The sequence below is a fragment of the Gossypium arboreum genome, chromosome 10, assembly GCF_025698485.1.
Source record: "Gossypium arboreum isolate Shixiya-1 chromosome 10, ASM2569848v2, whole genome shotgun sequence".
Classification (NCBI taxonomy): domain Eukaryota; kingdom Viridiplantae; phylum Streptophyta; class Magnoliopsida; order Malvales; family Malvaceae; genus Gossypium; species Gossypium arboreum.
The window spans coordinates 4654967-4676738 of NC_069079.1; the positions used below are offsets into that span (position 1 = coordinate 4654967).

Sequence of the window (21772 nt, forward strand, 5' to 3'; positions counted from 1 at the left end):
AAATCATTTTATCGTTGTTCCACTCCAAACGTTATTTCGAACAATTTGAGACACTCACCATTCTATTAGTTATATTCTGATCCATAATTTTGTACACCTTTAAATATGAATTTTCTTTTTCATAATATATGGATAATTTTTTTTCAAAATATTATTTGATGTACTTGTGAAAATTTTTAATTACAGATACAAAGTTAAAAAAAACCGTCATATGATCTCAATTATGGAGTCCAATGTATGAGATAATAATCATATGTTTTTGCTGTATAATGACTAATGAGAAAGGAGAGATGTGATAATAGAGAAAAAAAGGGAATGTCATAAGAGGGCTTTAAAAAAAGGGAGTGTCACCCTTGTGGTTTTAAGGTGCACAGAAATGTGTCAAAAAGCTAGCAATTATACATGACTGAAGCAAAGGAAATAAAGGGAAACACATAGCTTCTTCGCCCAGCTCTTCGACCTGAAATTAACTTCTGGTGGCTTAGCGGGTAACCAGCCAACCGGGTTTGAATAAGACATCTTGCTTAAAATCACGACCAGTTACAGACGTTGACTCGCCTTGACGACGGAAACACTGCAGATGAAAGAAGATGCCAGTTTTAGACAAAGAATAAAATGATTGAAAGCACAAGTAGCTTCCAATGTAAATGCTAAGTTCTTCATATTTGGAAAACAACCCTATTTCCTATCCAAACTAATGGAAAGATGAAGAGTACATATAATGGTTAGGCATCACTAACCTTGTAACAGACAACTGTATCATCTGGATACATGGCAAAAAGCTTGGTTCCAAGGCGAGCATGACAAGAATCACAAAGGCTCTCATCATTAATCTGCACAAGCCGTGATCTCTCTTCCAATCTTGCAAGCCTTGCGTCTATGTGTACGGCACGTGATAGATAATGCACAATCTGGGAAAAAGAAAAGGTCATGATTCAGCTCAAATTACAAAGCAGTAGAAGTACAAAAGTTATCTTACTTGTCCTTGACGGTGATGATGAAGTCGAGCTCTCAACATCCTCAATATTGTCTCTGATGCAAGCTGGAGAGGCATGTCAGGGGACAGTGTCTGCAAAATCAACACTCAGATTACCCAAATTAACAAGGCATGTGACAAAAGAAACGTACCCGATGATCCCCACATGACTAACTAGTTAGGTCTAGCACATAATAATATAAGAGCATGTTTGGCACCTGCTGGCATGGCTAAGTTCCAGTTCCCTGACACATGCAGGAGAAGAGAGAGGATTTTACCTCTAATACTTGCAGAGGGTCCAGTGACTCTCCACGATTGTGGAGAAGGCGAACAGCAGCCTTAAACATAGGCTCTTTACCATCTTGTGGATCCAAATACATATCAAGTAGCCTGAATATGACAGTCACAAACATATTAAAAGAAAAAGATCGCAGGCATAAGTACTAGAGAGGGAAAGGAAATAAATTATGGGGGAAAAGAAAGAACAAAATAACTAACTGCATATAAGCATCTGGTCGGCCAATCTCAGCACAATACTGTTCTGCTGCTTCACTATCCTCTAGTTTCCTGACAGGAGGCAAAATGTAAATAATAGAAATACAATAATTCTCTCTTTTTTCGTCAGCTATCTTCATGAATAAAGTTTATATTTATATACTGCCTAATGCAGCTGCATCATAATTAATATTCTGGAAATTATTTGAATCTTACAGGGCTAAGATTTGGAGGACCAATGACTCTTGTCCCAATTTTCTGTATAGAATAGCCTAACAATCAAAGCATAATATTAAATTAGCAAATGTTAAATGCAACAACTATTCATAGAAACATTAAAGAAAAAAGAAAAGCAATTTATTAAAGAACAAGCAGTTAATGCAGTCAATTCAGGAATCCTACTTGAGTATAGTACTAAAAATTCAGCTCGCATAGTCAACTGAACAGTTCAGGACAATAAACAAAGCTCTAACAGACCTTTTCTAACCATAACTCTGAGTCTTGTATCAAATCAAGGACCTCTTCTGGATCATACAAATCTGAAGACTGTAAAAATATCTGCAATCGGTCCCGCACAGGACTTTGAATGATTGATTCTCTTTGAATATCAGGGGTTTTCAAATGCTCTTGCCTTCCAGTATCAGGGCTCTGGGAGCTGCTTTCTGAATTAAAGGATTCAATTGCCGACTTGGCAAGAGAAAGAGCATAGAGAGTATGGAGCCGAGTGTCATCAGAGTCTTGCTCTTCGATTAACCACTGGAGATAGCTGCATGGATAAGGAAGCTCAAAACAAAATTGATGCAGTGAAGGACATATCTAATACTAAAAAGAAAGAACTTTTATGTTAAAAAATTAAGAGCTGACACGAACAAGGTGAATACATGACAAACAAAGGAATTGCGTGTGAATGTAGGATAAAGAGTCAAATCATAATAAAACTAGAAATATTTCAACACAAGCTGAGTTGCCAAAAGATAACCTATGTCTAGCGGAGATCCTAGAAGCCAAAACTCCAAAGACTAATAAACTCCATAAAATGAAATAAGAACATACCATTGGAGAATCTCAACCTTCTTTGGATCAATTGCTGCAATCACTTCATCTGCGACAAGATACTAACTAATAAATAGTGCATCATCAAGAAATAAAATTTAAAGTAGAAACACTATGCACCTCAAGATCAAATTGCAATTGCCCATGCATATGTAGACAAACTATTAACTTTAAAATGAGATTCACCTGGTGAAAGCTGATTTGTTCTTTTCTCTGATGTCAAAATGCGTACAGCAAGTGCTGGGTTTAAATCTGCAATCTGATAAGCAATTTCCAAGGTCAATAATTAACTATTAAGTTCAAGGAGCTCAACACCAACTAAAAAAAAAAAAAAAACAGAATCTTTCATGAGAAATAACTACATACCCATGCAAGATGCTGCAGAACCAAATCCTGGTCAGATGAATCCTCAAGAATATTTGATGCCTCAGTTGCAGCAGTCTCTCTACCGGATGTTACACATGCACCATCATGCATGCCAGGGTCTTTCCAGAGACCAGAGGAATAATTTCTTGCCAAGATGCGCCAAATAGCAAGAGCCTTTGAGCTCATCCCTTTACTAGCATATAGGAAGGCAAGTGCCCGCAAATGCCCAGAGCCATCTAATAAAGTTTCTAATTCCTCCTGCACCGCCCATGCAAGTTGTACAGTCATCCTTCAAGCAACCTCCTGACAACGGTCTCTCTGTTTTCCAATGCATTGGAATACTAAGATTCCACGTTTTACCAACATTCTTTGTTCATAGGGAATTATTTTAGGCCTATAACCATAATTTGAGCTTGACTAGACCTAACCAAGAAAATATGTATCCAAACTGAAAGACCTGGCTGCCATACTAGTTATTGTTCCCACTCAGCACAAGAATACATGCTATATTCATGTTAAAAGGAAATACTTGCTTGTAGTTTTGTTTGTTTAGAATAAAAATATGTTAAACAAAGGGATAAAAAAGGGATACAATATTTTCAACTTGAGAGCATGATATTCATTTATTTGAGCAAAGAATCCACCTTTTTTCAACTTGAGAGCAAGTTGTCCAATTATTTGTGCAAAAATTCCACCTTTTTTTTTCAATTTGAGAGCAAGTTTTCCATTTATTTGTGCAAAAAAGTCCACTATTTTTTGTTTCAACAAGGAAAAAATTTTTGTAACATTAAAATTCTTACCTTACAGCCCAAGATCCAAGTTATACCCAACAATCTCTCTCATTTTACTTATATATTCAAATATCACTAATAAAATCCTTAGTCCTGTATTTTACATCCTTTCCCCATACATGTGACATTTGGAATAAAAGGGTAAGCTTAATCATGCTCTATGATACCAAGTGTTGAGAAATTAATATACTGCATCATTATTTACTTAAGAATTTCTGACCTCCGAGATCATCTTCTTTCAACATGAAACTATCTGTCCTTAAAAGCAAATCATTGTTTAACATTTTACTCATGCATGCATTATCAGAGGCTTTGCATAACCAATCCAGCAAACTACTAATTTAATGTAGCGAGGATATGAATCTAAAATTAATGCATGATTACCAAATGAGATAAGCCAAAACAAAGCACATACCACAATACAATAATTCTCAGAAGATGCCAGCTTCTCCATATCATCAACATAATTTAGAGCTCTATATAAGTACATTAGAAGTGTATCAACCCCCTCCTTCACTGCCAAAGTCAAATCTTTCTGACGAGACACCTCTAGATACCTGAAGCAGGTAACACTAGATTAAAACAATGTTCAGGATATTGCCAGACATGCCATCCATAAATGGATTTATTAAATTTCGACCAAAATTGAAACTCAAATCTTTTTGTAACTGCCATCATTTCATCTTGGTAAAGAGAAAAACAAACATACAAGAACAGAGCTGGAAAAACAAAGGCATAAAGGCAGACTATCTTGAACAGCACCTGATAATGTTCTTAATTGCAGACTCCAGCAATTCAGCCCTGGTTGGTGGATTTGATAGAAAACGTTCATCAACCACAGTTTCTACACCTGCTTTTCTAAGGAAGATAGCCCTTTGAATAGCCAACAATCCATCATCCACAACATCTTCGAGTGGAACAGGAGGAGGATGTAAACCCCAATACCGGTTTCTAGGAACCTGAAAAGGTTAATTCAACTCCATGATAACAAACCTTCACAAACTTGCAAAGGAGTTTCAGCATGTTCTATGCAAGCAAATGTCATTCAGCAATTCAAATCATATCCAAAACATGCAACTCTTCGTTTACTTGTCGACTGACCAGCATTATAATTATTCTCAATAATTAGTTTAAGTAGGACAGTGCCTAGCTCGTAGATAGATTAATATGTTGATTCCTTAACACATTATCCCTTAAAAACACATGCACTACTGCAGAATGGACAAATCAAACCGTAAGAACGCATGCATTTATAAAACACATACCAGGAGTGACCAACGGTTAGGGTCTCGCATTATAAATGGAAACACTTCAGAAGGCTGCATGGTTTCTGACTGCAAAAAGTGATCCACTGCTTCCTTAAAGTGCAAGTCAAAAAGCAACAGGAAACCCACTTGAGCATGAAAAAGGGAAAGCACTTCCTTAGACAATTCACCTTCACACTCAAGCTCTTCCACCAAGGAGATAGCTTCATTGAAATTCTTTTTTCTCAACAGATCTTTTATTTGTTCTTCTGAAGGAACTTTCCGGAAGCAAATAAGCTGGCAATGTTTAGCACAAAGCAAGAAGATGCATCACAAGTTCGATTATACCAAGAAGCATAGCAGTGGTTATGGGTTGCAACTGAGATCATAAAACTTAGCTTGGAATAGCAGCAAGAGCCACAAACAGAATCACAAATTCAGTCAACAACCAGCTCAGGTCAAAGAAAACAAATCTCTAAGAACTGATAGCTTAGGCAGCAAAGTAAGGTTGATGCACCTAGTCAACGATGATATTAATACATCTATAATATTTCTTGAACCTTTAAATGCAAACCATCAGTAACCAAGCTGAAAAAGTCTTTTTTCAATCATTACGTTTAAAATTTCCTGAAGTACACGTAAATATGCACCCAAATACATTAACATCTTGCCATCAGTACCATGCCATCAGTACCAAGATCAACACATCACATATAATGGAAAGTGCATATGTATGATTACCATATGTACATTTCAAGCAATGCCATAATATTTATTTATTAATTTAACTAAAATAAGTCAGATACCTTTGTAGGAGTAGCAACAGCAGCAAATTCCCCACTCCTGTTTTCCTCATTAGCAACAATACACTGCCCAACTCCTTCAACACCAAAAGTTAATGTTTGAATGCAATTACCCGATTTCTTATGGTACAGATCCATCTTTCCATCCCTCACAACCACTACATACGATGACAAGTCCCCAATTGAATCGGGGCCACCCTTACGAAACACCAAGCTCCCACCAACTGGCTGCCCAAGAGCATCAACAATCACGCCTACATTGTCCACTAACAACAAAACCTCCCAATTTCTCCACAACAGCTTCAACAGTGGCGGCCTAGATAAATCAGGTAATGAAAAAATCACCCCACTTTGCCCGGTAACACACGAAAACAAACTATACCCATTAATTGTACCGACAATTATGGAATCATCAAGCCATACCATAGACTTCACTCCATCAAAGCATTGCATTTCTCTTAGGATCACAAAAGAAGCATTTGCTAAATCGCTGCTTAAAACAAGCTCTATTAACATCAATTTCTTACCAATAACAAGGGCAAAAACGTAATTACCTTCTCGGTTTTGCTCTAAATCCTTTGATTTCACACCATTCGTCCTAACACCTCCGAATTTATCCAAAATCCGTTGCCCTTTTGATGAATTCGAAGCATTATCGGTTAAATCAGTGCTTTGTGAATGGGTTCCTCGGAACCTACGAGCAATAACGCTAACTCCTTTTAAACCACCTAATTTTTTAACCGGATGAATCAAGAGCGAATCCGTTATAAACAAGAACCCATCTGATAATACTAAAACGACACCGATCTCGGAGAGCACGAATATTGATTCCACAGGAGAGCCGGAAACGGAAACAGTGCGGAGAAGAGAAACGTTCCGGGAAAGGGAAGCGAAAGAAACGGATTCAATTGGAGGTGGATTTGGAGTTGGAGTAGGGGTGGGGGTGGGGGTGGGGGTGGGGTTTAGGGAGAGTAAAAGGAGGGAACCGTTTCGTGTGCCGACGTAGAGGGTGGATTGGGATAGAGAGAGGCTGCTGATAGAAAGGTGGTGGGTCGGGAGGTCGAAGTGAGCGAAGGGCTCGACGGCGATGCGAGACTTGAGCTTGGCCATGGTGACGGCGGTGGCGGTGACGGTGCCGGCGGAGGAGAATTCAGGCGAAATGGAAAGAGATCAGCATTGAATTTGTGTTACGAAAGTTCAGAAATCGAGGTAAGAGTGAAGAGTAAACCCGCCTTCAGATACCTACCAGTAAGCAGTAAACCCCGGGCGCGTTCTGGTCAACTTTTGCTTATATGTTAAGCTTGATTGTTCTTTTTAACTAGTGTTTATTTTTCGGGAATTTCATATTTTTCGTTATCCCCAAAATAAAAAGAATTTCATTTTCTTTATATTTAAGAAAAAAAATAGTACGTAAATTATATATTGGATCCGCTGAACGGCCGAGCCTGTTTTATCTTACTTAAAAGTTATTTATTCGTCATTTAAACAATTATTTTATTTCTATACTTTATTTTAATAAAACTTAGGAAAAATAATATTATTTTTTATTTTTATGCTAAAACTCTATTGGTAAAAATGAAAAATATATATATACTTCATCAAACATGAAAAAAAATGGAAGATAGAAAATTTAAACAAAATGAAGACGAATAACATAGGATTAGCAAAATATTCCATTTTCTTTTTGGATACGATACTTGCTTAATAATAAGAATTTACTTGCAATCAAAATGCCGAAATAATTAATAATAATCCATTTAAAATAAAAAAATAACATATTCGAACAAATCATCTATTTACTCTAATCATTTTATCTTTTTATTTAACTTTCTATTTACTTTAAGATATAAACTAGAAAACCCATCCATTATTCTTTCAAGTAATGTAATTATTGTATTTATGTAAAATAACTTGGAAATAAGAATAAAATGGAGATCTAAAGAAGCTAAGAAAAATGCTTCCCTAGCTATTTCCGCTCCACGAAGCCGTGACTATTTTCAGGTCATGCCAGAGTTGCCCTCTTGCCTTTTGCATCCCTCGACTGCTCGAAAATTTTCAATTTTATTCAGTTCAGCGAGTGACTAACGTGAGAAGCTGCAAATATAAGGGGATTTAATATGCAAGGGACAAATACCAAATACCTGTGCGGCGGCAGATCGCTTTGAATCCAGAAACTGACTGTAGATTCCATACAGTCTCTGTTTTTCGGCTTCTGAAACTGACGGTCTTGCCTTGGAAGCAATAGACTTCAGAACAGTATCAGTTATGATCGGCATTTTGCCAGGCTCATTGCTATTCGCGCTGCTCAAATGTTCATGAACCGCAGCAAGCTGTGCATCTGAGAGAAGAGCTTGGAGATCAGCTCCACTAAATCCTTCTGTCATATATGCTATGGCGTCTAAATCGACATCACTGGCCAATGGCAACTACATTATATTGCAAAAACAAAGTATTACAAAGGAAAGTAACACTAAAACATTTCGATATATATAGCAAATCGCATTACGCTATACTATGCTGCTTGGACTGTTCATTTATGTTCTACACATATTTGGACACGAATTATCAAGTTGTTCCTCCAAATATACGAAAACTTTTAATTTTTTGAGTAAATCAGTGGTAGATGTACGTCAAAATCCAACACTGACAACTTAATCCTGGTAACAAAGCTGACACATGTGGTTAAAATCATGTAATTCTAGGAAGCAAGACTTGAAGAAGAGTTTTATACCTTCGATTTCTATGATGAAACAAAAAAATAAAAGAGAGCGTAGAAAACTGGGGCATAAAAATAGTATCACTAACCTTTCTTGAAAGAACGGTCAGAATATCCAACCTTTCCTGCGGAGATGGAAAATCACAGAAAAGTAGGCGATCAAGCCTACCTGGTCTCAGCAATGCAGCATCAAGCAGATCTGGTCTACTGCTTATGAGAAGAATTCAAGTCAAGTTTTATTAAAGCCATGCAACTCATATGGAAAACCATGAAATAAGAAATTCATATATTTATGGAAAACCTTGAAATCAAGAAACGTATTATCTTTTAAAATTTTTGTGATGCTTGAAAAGCTATCTTATTTGGGTATGCATCTCATGTCAAAATCGATCACGTGAAGATAATAATGAACCATACTCAACATTGTGGGGATTAACCGAAGATTAAGAATAGATACTATCAAAATAATACAATAGGATTCCATGAGAACTAACCTTGTTGCAGCAAACACAAATACACCAGTCAAAACTTCAACACCATCTAATTCAGTTAGGAACTGTTTGAAAGCAAAATAACAATGAGAAAGACATCAAAAGTTAAGGCAAAATAATAAAATGCAGCAAGCAAAAAGATACTAACTTGATTGACAACTCGATCAGTTACTCCAGTGTTGTCATGTCCTCTTTTAGGGGCAATGGAATCAAATTCATCAAAAAAGAGGAGGCAAGGTGCAGCAGCAGCTGCCTTAGAGAAAATATCTCGAACCTGAAACAATATTGAGCATGAACCATGAGTTATATTTCCACAGTAGAAACACATTAGCATATTTCCACAGCATATGATGAGCTGAACTTAATAGTCAATAAGAAATGCATGCCTCAGCATCCTAGTCCCTTGGACGCTAGAATAAGTTAATAAATCTACAAAATTGCAAAGTTTACATTGACAGTAATATATTACAGCAGTCCTATACCCTTCAATACAATACTTAAAATGCATTTAACACAAACTTGCTACTAAATTTCATTTTAGGCAAGGTAATTACTAATAATACATACACATTATGCATTTACACGGCTCACTAGAAATTATTGTTTATATCTGTTATTTTCTACATACTGGGGTTTGAATTATAATGAATTATAATAAATATTACTGGCATATCAAAAAGCAAAAATCAATGGGGAACGTGTCCCTAAAAAGATGGTAAAAGAGAAAATTCTTGATTAGACTCTCTTACAGCTTGCTCAGAAGCACCAATGTATTTGTTCAGTAGTTCAGGCCCTTTCACTGATATAAATCTTAGTGAACAAGCAGCAGCAGCAGCACCAACAATGTGAGTCTTGCCACAACCAGGAGGACCATACAACAGAACATTAGATCGCAACCTTAAAGGCGCTTTGGCAAATATATTTGGGAACTTTGAAGGAAGTTCTATCATCTGACATTGAAATAGAATTATTAGCAACAGATAGAGAATAAGATGCTTTCAGATTGGAATAAAACAATTGAGTGCTTGAAAAAGCTATTTGAAGACGAATGTTAGACATAGCACCGATAATTGAACTGATAAAGAAAAACTACTATTTTGTTGATAGTCTTAAAAGCCAATTTTTTTAAAAGTATCAACTGCAGGGTGAGAAAGCATAACAACATTCAAATCAGCACGTACCAAGATTCTACCTGGGAACCTAAACTGTCATACATCTTTATACAAACCAGACTAAATCTATCAAAAGAAAGTATTACAATGCCTTTGGAATAAAATCTTAACAGTACAAAAGGTACAGGTTTATTTATCATATTCTCTTCACATGAATAAAAAAGATAAGCACGCTGGGGACAATAGATGCAAATAAGTTCACATTCTGTATTACATTAGAGGCTAATCCAAATATTGATTAAAAATAATCATAGGAAATTTAGAAGCCAGAAGGAAACTTGCACCTCTTTGATAGCATCCCGAATGTCATTGAGACCACCAACATCGTCCCAACCAGAGCGACCAACATCAGGAGCTGATTTAGTTATGTCACGCATGGCAACTGGAAGGAACTCATGCATAGCATGAGAGAAATCATCCCTAACTAGCATGGGGTTCATGTGTTCTTCAGAACCAGAATCAGAAGGCAAAAACCGGCCAACAGCAGCATGAACAGCTCTATCAACCAATATTTCCTGAAATAATAAAATTAATTAGTATCAACTTTTACCCAAAATTTTAGGATAAGCAATGGGAAGAGTATGCAATCTCATTCCCAAAATAACACAGAATGCAACTCATTATATCCAATTTAAACTGCATGCAGATTAAAAATGTCGTAAAAAATAGTAACAAGAAGGATAAAGATGTCAGTAATATATAGAAGTAACAAATTTATCCAGAGGGGAAAAAGAACATTAATGCCTCTTTAAAAAAGATACAAGACAGAAGTACATGCACACACAAGAAACAAAAATACCAGATCATATGCATCATATCCATCACATTTGGAAGCTACATCCATTATGATATCATCATGACACTGTAGGGAACGCCTCTGAATTTCATGCTTCAGTATGGCCCCACGTTCAGAGGCAGCAGGTGCAGGCAGTTGTACATGGAAATCAAACCTTCCTGATAATAACCAAATTCAAGATGCACTACTATGAGGAAAATTCTAAAGTGGAGGTTTGTTACAATTCCAGTACAAGTAAAGGAAGTTGTGATCCTTGAACGAATAAGGTAAAGATGAAGACAAACCTGATGAGCTCAAAGACTGGGGGATACTCTCCAAAGATTGCACAGAAGCTATAAAAGCTACTGGACCAATACCACAAGAGCTCTTCCTCTTTTCCTGCGCAATGTTACAAGACAATCTATTAGCTGACTATAAATAACCAAAAAGAGAATACAACTACAATACAAAAAGAAAATCATTTGGATCAAGAGCACTAGTTTAACTAAATTGAATCAAACACCTGTTAGGCATCGGTACTACCATACAAGGAAATGAGGGACAAGTAGAAAACACAGATATTTACCCCAAATTCATCCATGATGTCGGTGAGAAATTTAGTAAGTGCAACAACTGAGGTTGAAGGTTGAGATCCTTCTGAGTCAGAAGAAGATTGCATGATGCTATCAAGATCATCAAATACGACAACTGAAGGAGCATGATCTAGAGCTTCGGATATGAAACTTGAAAGTGCTTGACGAATGGTTGGAGCCTTCTCTAAAGAAAGTCCAGAGCAGCTTACGAAGATTCTGCAAGTACAGGCCAATATCAAAATCAGTTTTCACTCTTAGAAACCACCAATAAAAACTAGAAAACCATAAAAAATTGGAGATCTTTTTTCCAGACAAGTCAGCCATAATTATAGCATTTCCAAATGTCAACATCGAGAAGGATAAATATGTATTTTCAAATAATTTCTTACACATGTGCTAACAATTCTTCATGTTCTTCAAGGGATTTTGCAACAGCTCTTGCCAATAATGTCTTCCCAGAACCCTAATAGAAAAGATTATTCCAATTTTTATTTAAGTATATGTCAAATAAATACAATAAAGCCGTCCTAAGAACAACAGAAGTAGGTTCAAAGAGAACATAGTTTCAAAGAGTCATCTTTAAAGATAGGTAAAAGAAATTATGCACCAACCTCTTTATCACAAAACAAAAAGAGCCAACAAGGTTGAGAATTTAAGATTGCCAAAGAAAAAGTCAGTATAAAGTGATATCTACTTGCAACACCACAAAACTCTCTACAAGATAAACTTGAGAATTTTACTTTTGTTCAGGAAAAAACGTGCAATAACAATGCTTGATGACATTTTGCTTTCTCCCCAGAAGTAAAATTTAGAGCAAAACATGTTTTAACCTTTAACACTTGATCAAAACCAATAGCAAAAGAAGCAAAAATTGTAGCAACTCACCGCTGGACCATATATTAGAACATGTCCTGGGAAAGGAAGATTATAAGTACTAAACCAAATTCCAGAAGAAGGAGCCAACAACACCATCAATCCTGCGTGTAATATTTGTCAGGTGAACATGACCCGATAAAACCAATTGCAATAATGAAGTACACTTATATGTTAAAACTAGAGAAAAAGTTAGTGCCAATTCATACATAATATTAATATTAGCTGAAATTTTCAAAAGAGAAAAATACCTACTGTTGATAACATCAGAAGCAGTCGCACCCATCCAGCTTAATGAAGATACATCTGTGCTAAACCCCTTGACAGACGTTCTGTCTTTAACAGAACATAAGGACACAGGGTTACCCAAAGTTAGCTTTCCAAACAACTCTACACCTCCCTGGACATCAACCCTCTTGTTTCTATCATCAAGTGAAAGTTCATATGCATTGACTTGTCCACTGTGGAGTGTTTCCTCTGAGATGGTCAATATGTATGAAATTTCAATTGGCGAATTCTTTGTCTTATTTCTCTTCTCTGAAAAACCATTAGATGAGACAAGTCCATAAGTTCCAGAATCATATATGGTCACCTGAAAGTGAAGTAGACTTTCACTCCCCAAAATCAACGTGTTAACTTCCGTCCCTGCATTTGAAGCTATAGCATCAAGTTGAGCAAGAAACCATGCCTGAAGAAGACATTCTAAGCCCTTTTTATTGTCTTGATGATTGCAGTCTTCAGCTTCTTGGCAAGGTAATTCAGAAGAAAGTGCAGCAACAACATTCTCATGAGTTGACCAATTTACTACTCCTAAAGAGGTTCCTGAACCAGATATTGGGAGTGAGTTTTGTGACCTATGAGTTTTATGACCATCAAGCATTTCAAGCCCATTCCCAATAGCCTTATCATTTGCAACCAATTTGAAGTGGCAAGGAGAAAGTAAAAGTACAGGAATTTCCTTCTTCAAAGCAGCATTATACCCCTTTAAATAAACCCCTGCATACATGGAACATTCTTTCAAAACCCTTTTCCATAAGTGAAAGTGACAATAGTAATGTCAGTTTTTTCTCCTCTCCTTATAAAACTAACACCAATAGACATTGAATAAAGTAAAGCAATGAGAAGAAACACATTGAACAGAAGGTGAATCCTTAAGTTGGAGAAAGAAGCACCCATCAAAGTATTTAGCAACAACAAATTTGCATCTACAGTTTGCATCTACTAAAAGAAACCTAAATGCTATATTCATTCAATCAAAAGAAACATATATTATAAAATCAAAAAATTTTACAAAGTTTCTTTCCACTTAATACTGGAATGGAGCAAAGAGTGAAGTTTTAGTCTAAACAATATAGTAGGCAGGACGTAATTGGTGCATGCATAGAAACAACTTGGCAGACTATTCAAATTTTCTTCAGGGTTGATTTTATAAAAATAAAAAAAAATCCTTGTTTAATCTGAATACTTCCATTCAGAAAAGCATCTTAACCACTTGTTCAGTTATATAAGAAGAACCAAAAAAATGAGAAAAGCCTTTCAAGTTAGATAAATAGGGAAAGATAACTGGTTCCTGAAAAGAGTTTACATACATGAATGTAGTCCTGCTCTCAAATAAAGTCGGAGAGACCGCGTAACCATTAAATGTCCTTTAGTGACCGAATCTGAAATTAAAAGGCGAACAACCACTTGTCGGAATTCCTTATTATCGATTGAAATCCCACTATTTACTTCCTTCGAAGTTAAACTTCCTTTCATTCTAGAGGCATCATTTTCCAGATTCTTAACGCTCTCTTTAGCTGATAGCCTTGGCACAATAACAACCAACTGAAGAGACTCCAATGAAAGCCTTTTAGCTGTTTCTTGATGAATAAAGGCAACAGACGTAAGTGCTACCCCTAGCTCAACACCTTTGACATTACTTTTATGAAACAATCTTCTATCTGAATCTTGCAAGCGAAGCAGTGCTTTTGCACCATGAGATTCTCCGGTAGACGATTCTATGTTGTTTAAATTTTTCTTGCGTCTCTTTGGAGCAACGGCAACTTCAGTTCCAGGTACAAGTTGAACTGATAAAGAATATCATGAATCAGGAAAATTCCAACAAGCCAAGATTAGATTTGTCAGTTGACATGATTTAACAGCTATATGACAATAATTTGTTAATATTGATATGTGAATCAATGAAAGTCGTCAGAAGACATGATTCAGCACACATAATTTCTGAACAATTTCCACACTCTAATATTATGCGCTATGAATGCAACTTGTAAATGAGTAGGCAGATAAAAGTAGTTCTAAATTGAACTGATGCTTACACAAACATCTGGAAAACTAAGTAGACTTTTTCAGTAAAATTAAGAAAATCGCATCAATATCATCTTACCCACCGCTTTCTTGGGAAAGGTTGAAATGACATGGAAAGTTATGATTGTTCGACCATGTAACCATAGAGGAAACCGCATTCCTTCATAGACAATCCTGACCTGTGTCAATTGAAATTAATAGCATAACATATTTAAAATCCGTTAGTAGTTGAGTAAAATGTTTTCAATTTGGTTTCAATCAAATTCATCAATAATTCATTTGCTCCATTATGATTATAACTAAAGTTGATTACCTGCTTTAATATTGCAGCTTCAGCATGCTCAGAGTTAAGCTCTAAAATTTCCCAATCATCCTCGGTATCAGGTTCCATTGTGACTAACGTAGCCTTTGCCAAATTAGAAGCTGCTCGTACTTGAACTGTGGTGTGATTCGGCAACGATATACATTCAGCAAACTGGTGTGAAACCTTCATGGCCAAAAAAGAAAATTTACGGAAATTAGAAAAAAAATCCAAGTCAAATCGTAGTCTAAAATATAATGCTACGCTTGGAAACACGAATTTGAGAATGAAATTCACATATTATGTATATATTAGTTAATATTTAACATGATCATTTGAAAGGTACACAAATTTATTTGAATTTCACAGATATCTAAAATGTTTCAAATTCGCCACTTAAATAATTCATGAATTTTAAAATAATCATCAATATTATATTTACATGTATTTGATTCTACAATTCACATTTTTTTCTTTTTTGAAATTGAACTTCATTTCCTGAAATACAAAGTCTCAAATACAACTTAAAGGAGTAGCAGAAGAGTTAGCTTACCTCGATAGCGGTGGAAGAAGAAGTAGCGCCGGACCAAGCGACAATCCAAGGATCGTCGGAGGCGCGTGGGAGGCGAAGCTCGAGAGTGAGAAGGGGAGGGAGGAGAGAAGAGCGCGTGGACTGAAGGGTTTGGATGAGTAAAAGGGGAAGAGATACGAAACAGTCTTCTATTCCAGCCACATGTCTCACCTCAAACTCCATGGGAAGCAAAGGTAAGGGTCTGGAATGGAGGAGGAGATTGGAGATTGAAATAGGGTAATTACGGCAGAAGATAGGAAAAAACTGAACGAAAATGATGATGATGTCTTATTAATGGATTGGACTTGGGCTGGCCTAACTGAATATTTTATCTTTCTCTTTCTCGAGGATTTAGACTTTCTAGGACGACGGTTTTTTAATGGTTAAATTTTTCTATTAGTCCCTGTATGTTTCAAAGTTCTAGATTAGGTCCTTATATTTTAATTTGATCAATTTTAAGTTCTTGTACTTTTTGAACCGTCAATTTAATTCATACTCTTAACTACATTTTAGTAAATTATATGTAAAAATAAGCTAACATGAAATTACACATATATAACAAATTTTTCACCTCATATTTTAAAAATAACTGAACTTAATTTAATAAAATCAATAGTTATTATTTGGTGAGGACTGAAATTTTAAATTCAAAAATACAATGACTAAAATGATAAAATTAAAAATTAAATCTACAATATTCATAAACTACAGGGACTAATAACAAGATTTAACTTTTTTATTATACATGTTTAATAATATTTTATTAAAATTGTTTAAAAAGGCAATTTAATGTAGCACCACTCTATTACCTTTATAAAATAATCAGTTTTACAATAATTAAAAGAAATAAGAAAGTCTTAATAAAAAGAAAAAACGAGACTCTTGCCTTTTAATGAGTTTTCTATTTTTATTTTTTTATTTTCAGAAGAAATATTTTGACATTATTTTCTTAAATATATTTGTACCAAAATAAATACGACTAAAATACTTATATTAGTTCTTGAAAATTCTCTTTAGAGAAATTAGCCTATTTACTTTCGTATAATTTCTTTCCAAAAAAAAATAACAAAATTGAGCATTAACGATATAAACGAAACAATCAAGCTCAAACTCAAATCTATTACAGCAATATAAAAACCACCTTAACGTAATCTAGTCTCTAAAATGAAAAGAAAAAAAAATTAAAGGCCGTCTAAACTTTAAAACAGCGTAAACAGAATAAAAAATCTAACCATTGCGCCAAATCAGTGTTGAAGTTCCGTATATCTACCTCAGTGCCCTAATGGTCGTGAAAAAATTGCTATGCCAACCTCATTTATGTCGAGGAGTCAGGCTACATGACTTGGTAACCATTTGAGGTTGTTGAGAAGGTCCACCATTAAGACACTGCGATTTCGACACCATACTGATCATAGAAGGAGTTTCATAGCTATTGATTCCGTTAGCACCTTCACCAGGTAAGATTGTTGTAGAGTGGCCCCTGGTTGTGGCCCTCTGCCACGAGTGTGAGCTTAACCCTGAGAGAACATATGCCCGACCACTCTGTTCATATAACTGCAGAGTTGCCATTCTCTGTGCGGTTTCGGTCAGTTCCTTCTCAAGCCACTTGCAAAGGTCGTCCCCAGCTTGGGCGGATACTGAAGATAACAAAGTTGTTTTTTGTTCGGACAGCACGGCCTGCGCATGGTCTAGAATTCCTAATTCAGCCATCCGTTGAGCGGTTGCAATAGCATCAGCCACTGCAAGACGGTTCTTCTGTCTATCAACCTCTAAGCACACCATCTTATCTGTAGGAGACAAAACCTTGGGTCGGCGAATCACAACTCTCTCGCGTCTTGACTCGACAATCTCTGATGATGTTGAATCCTTGTTCGAGCACAATACCTCCAACAATGACATGTGGTCCAATTTTGCCTCACCTTCACCACGTGATGATGCTGGAATTGAGACGTATACCAGGAATTCCTTCTCTTCATCTGCATATAAACTTCCAACATCAATGGTAGCCTTCTGCCCTAGATTAAAGATTTCATTCTTATATCTACCAGAGTGAATTGAACCAATTTGCACTCCACGAGGAAGTGACTGTATTGTCAGTCGGACATCTTGAGCTACAACACTGAGAAGACCTCCAATGCATCTAGCAAATGCGTCCTGCAAGTTGTCAACCGTCTCAATAAAGGAATATGTCCCACCTGATAAATCAGATATGGCGTGCATTGCATTGGAATCATGTTCTGAGCCAAACCCAAATGTGTGGACTGGGATACTTAGCCGCCGGGCCTCATTACCAGATGCAGTATTCCTGGAACAAATTGAAGCAGGCAAAAGGTAAAGATACTGCAAACTGTAATTGGGATTTGAGGTGAGATTCTGTACATTGCGGTATAAGCTGCGAGTGTCGTCATTTAAAGTATCATGGCCATCAGATAATAGCATAATGCTAGCAATTGGATTCTGCTCGTGTCGCTCTTCAAGAACCCTAACCCCTTTCTTAAGACCTTCCGCAATGTTTGTCCCACCTCCAGAGGAAAGAGCATTGACGGCAGAGATAGCATCGTCTTGACCACTGCCACGCATCCTCCGCAAAGGAAATATTCTTCGAGCTGATGATGAGAAAGTAACTATGGACACCCGATCCAAAGGGCCCAAGTTTTGTATGATAAAGCAAACAGCACGCTTAAGAAGGGAAAGCTTGCCAGACATGCTGCCACTTACATCGAGTACAGCAACTAGGTCAATGGGTGCGCGATTAAAATGTCGAACATCAACATGAAAAGGTGGAGCACTGACGCCAACAAGAACAGGAAACTTCGAAACGGCATCTGAAGCTAAGACAGCAGGAAACTCTGGCAATGCCTTAATGGTTATGGGTTGCGAGCAAGTGGATGGTGCAGGGGCTACATGGGTGGCTGAGAGTGGTTCTTCGAGGGAAAATTGATCAGTCTCCAATACAGGCAAGGATGGTGGATGCCAATTATGACGGAAGCCAAGGATGGTGCTGTTATTATTCCGGAAATCATTAGCACTTCCAGGTGCTTGAAAAGGGATGTCTTTCCATTCAGAACGGCAAATGGGGCAAATGCGATTCCCATGCTGCACGTTGGTTGCAATACAATTGAAGTGGAAATGATGAGAGCACTCAGCTGTGAAGATGGCCTGGCCTTCTCCCTTTTTCAAGCTTCCCAAGCAAATTGCGCAAGTCTTCTGCCAATAAAGAGAGAAATTGTGTGTAATGGATTAATTAAGTATATAAAAAGCACGATAATATTGTTTTATCATATGGCTAACAATATCTACAACATGCATGAGAATGACTAGTACGTAACTTCATATGAAGTTTCCACAACTTCGTTTAAAGAAGAAAACGCCTAAACTACTAAAAATAAAAACTATTTAATCCAACTTAAGGTATAATGAATTGAATGTGTTTGTTTGATTGCAACATGCAAAAAAGTGGGCAAGAAAGCATATGATTAGGAAAAACAAAAATAATTTATATATAGAAAGTGTTAGAGTTATGTAACCCGAATCCTAATTAAAGAAAATAGACAGTGTACGGACCATGCAACACAAGTAAAATCTATATGGAACTACACTGCTATTTCAACATTCCTCTTATATCATTCACTTTTCAACATTAGTGATTTAACCGATAAATTTAGGAACAATAAAAATTAAGCGCCGGATTGGGGAAGCTGGCATAATTAGATGTAGTGTAAGGTAGGGTTAGGAATGAGGGACAATGAAAAAATTATGAGAGACAATTAGTGCAAAACTGCCGTTAATACCACCAACATATATACGGCCACATAAAACACTACTAACACTTTCATCTTTAACAAGTTGATCACCCCCAAAATTAACGGAGAATAACAGAGATAATCTCAACAACTTTGGTAGCAAGCTAGCATTTAGTTGAACTCCAAACAATACACTACTTCATTATTAGTTACTACCAAGTTTAGACAAGTATCCTGCTCGAGGAAAATAAAATAAATCGAAAAAATTCAATGCGTGATGTATGCATACACAACTGGAATACCAAATATTTTCACTAGCCAAAAAAAAAAAATGGGAGGAAAATTCAAAGTTTTTCATCTACAAAACAAGCAGGTAAAGAAATTCTTCCATGAAAATGATGGACCGAGAAACAAAAACTCTTGCATTTTGCTAAAAACAAAAGCTTTTTCTTCCAATTCCATATCCCAACCCTTTTTTTTCCCATGGAAGATCAACTTGAAGTTAGAGGATTCAGACCCATTTATTTTTATTTCTATTTCTATTCCAGTCTAATATGCACCTAAAGGCATTGAATCAAACATGAAATACACGGTTTTCATGAACTGTTAAACAAGCATGGCAAAAATCCGTAAATTACAATAATGTGAAGGTCATATTTATTGCATCCATTGTTTCGTACTTGATAATCAAATTCCCTACTTACCTCCACAGTAGTTATAAAGAAGCGTGGCATAATCCGTTATTTACTGCCACGTTTAATCTCTAAATTAAAACAAAACGCGGCAAAACTGAAACTCTTCATATATTAATTTACCCTTATGACCTCACTTAAAAAACTAAACAAAGAGAAACACAATATCACACTGGGGCAAGTCAGTCAATCATCATTAAAAAACTCAAATCAGTTAGAAAAACAGAACAGCCGATTTTTTCGCGGCAAACGAAATTCCCCCCTCCAGCGGACCAAAAAAAAATGACCGCCTCAAAAAAAACCCCAAAAAACTCGAAGTGATGAAGGAAGTGCAAGGAAAAACCGACCTTAGAAGACCGGAAGCTGAAACTGTACGAGAGGCGAGAGGAAGAGCGAGAGACGGAGGACGGCGAAGGAGAAGAGACAATGCCGTTGGCTGAGGAACTGGAGGACGAGGAGGAGCGGCGGCGGTCGTCATCACGGTGGGTAGAGATCTTCATAATCAACGATTTCTTCAACTTCCTCCATGCACTCGCCATATCGGTGACTGTAAAGAAGGAGAAAAAAAAGGAGAAAACAAAAGGGTGATTTTGAAGGAAACTGTTATTCGGAATTGGAATTACTAGAATGACATTGTCGGTGGCGGTGGTGGCGGCGGCGGCAATTGTGACTATATATTATTATCAACGAGGAAGAGAAAACCGACAAAATAGCAGAAACTATTTACGGGAAGTTATTTACGGGATTCTTTTTACATTATTGAACTTAAGGGCACCCCGTCTAAATATAGAATTATTTTTTCTATAATTTAGATTTATTTTATCATATAATTTATTAAAATTATATAAAATATTTTAAAATAATTCCTTAATATAAATTTTTTAATTATCAAAAACTATCCATTAGTGTAATCTAATATTGGAACAATTTTCTCTAACTATTTAAAGAGAAAATATCAATATAATTGTCTTGAATTCAATTTATCAAAGTTATTTGAGTCTTGACTCAATTGGCATAAATATTGTAATTAACGTAACGGGACATAAATTCAAGTGCATTAAAACACGAATAAATATTATCGAACCTATAATAAAATTGTTAAAAATAAAACTTATCAAACTATTTTTAAAAGGTATAAATATAAGTTTATCTCAATGACTGCATTTTATTTTTAAAATAATATATTATTAAAATAAATTATTATAATTATTAAATTTTGTATTCACCTTATCTTATTAATATAAGATAAATATAAATTTTAAAAATTAAAATTATTTATTTTGATTTAATTACTAAAATTATTTTAATTTTAAATAAAAATTTTCATTATAATTATTACCAAAAGAAATTATACTTTTAAATATTTAAGTTGAAATCTTATTGGGATTTGACATATGAAAATTATGAGCCATCATGTCAATACAGAATCTAACTTATACATTATACTAATTGGTTGCACTGTAATTGTATGAATGAATTAAAGGGTAACTATATCTTCACTTGATAAAATCAATCAATGAATTAAAATAAATCAAAATTTAAAATGAAAAAATAAAAAAATAGATGATTCTTCTATATTTATTTAAAACTAAATTTAAAACACAATTTGAATAAAATCTATTAATTGAATTATAAATCTTGAAATTCGATAACCAAGTCGATAATTAAATTGATGAAATCAATAATTAAATTATATTATTATACATTCATTGTTAGAAACAAATTTTATGTGAGAAAATTTTGTAAACCAATAATGAAATTTTGATTACTTTGAAAAATTGGAATTGGACATCTTTCTATTTAATCGAATTAA

The 21772-nt window shown here is 35.6% G+C and overlaps 3 protein-coding genes across 5 annotated transcripts; all 3 read right to left on the bottom strand.

Moving 5' to 3' along the window:
- Positions 1–296: 296 nt before the first annotated feature.
- Positions 297–7113, bottom strand: LOC108489481 (vacuolar sorting protein 3). Its single transcript, XM_017794061.2, has 14 exons — positions 5732–7113; positions 4947–5222; positions 4444–4640; positions 4097–4238; positions 2891–3148; positions 2711–2783; positions 2525–2573; positions 1949–2237; positions 1688–1743; positions 1475–1543; positions 1255–1366; positions 980–1069; positions 741–911; positions 297–574 (listed from the first exon to the last, which is right to left on the bottom strand). Exons 1-14 carry the CDS (start codon positions 6836–6838, stop codon positions 482–484), a joined length of 2982 nt encoding a protein of 993 aa, XP_017649550.2. The 5' UTR covers positions 6839–7113; the 3' UTR covers positions 297–481.
- A 410-nt stretch (positions 7114–7523) lies between these two features.
- On the bottom strand, positions 7524–15866 carry LOC108489483 (peroxisome biogenesis protein 1). Of its 3 annotated transcripts, XM_017794063.2 has the most exons (17): positions 15507–15866; positions 14966–15139; positions 14732–14831; positions 13938–14414; positions 12604–13344; positions 12361–12452; positions 11865–11938; positions 11469–11691; positions 11188–11281; positions 10907–11061; positions 10392–10622; positions 9685–9885; positions 9084–9209; positions 8939–9000; positions 8534–8651; positions 7870–8154; positions 7524–7769 (listed from the first exon to the last, which is right to left on the bottom strand). In XM_017794063.2, exons 1-17 carry the CDS (start codon positions 15705–15707, stop codon positions 7731–7733), a joined length of 3393 nt encoding a protein of 1130 aa, XP_017649552.1. In that variant the 5' UTR covers positions 15708–15866; the 3' UTR covers positions 7524–7730. The 3 variants fall into 3 exon arrangements, with proteins under 3 accessions (XP_017649552.1, XP_017649553.1, XP_052876375.1); XM_017794064.2 differs by lacking the exon at positions 15507–15866 and having other exon boundaries at positions 14736–14831; positions 14966–15104; XM_053020415.1 differs by lacking the exon at positions 7524–7769 and having other exon boundaries at positions 8008–8140.
- Positions 15867–16569: 703 nt separating this feature from the next.
- LOC108488599 (E3 ubiquitin-protein ligase WAV3-like) lies at positions 16570–20711 on the bottom strand. Its single transcript, XM_017792887.2, has 2 exons — positions 20307–20711; positions 16570–18731 (listed from the first exon to the last, which is right to left on the bottom strand). The coding sequence occupies exons 1-2, from the start codon at positions 20496–20498 to the stop codon at positions 16836–16838; spliced, it is 2088 nt and encodes a 695-aa protein (XP_017648376.1). The 5' UTR covers positions 20499–20711; the 3' UTR covers positions 16570–16835.
- Positions 20712–21772: the final 1061 nt, after the last annotated feature.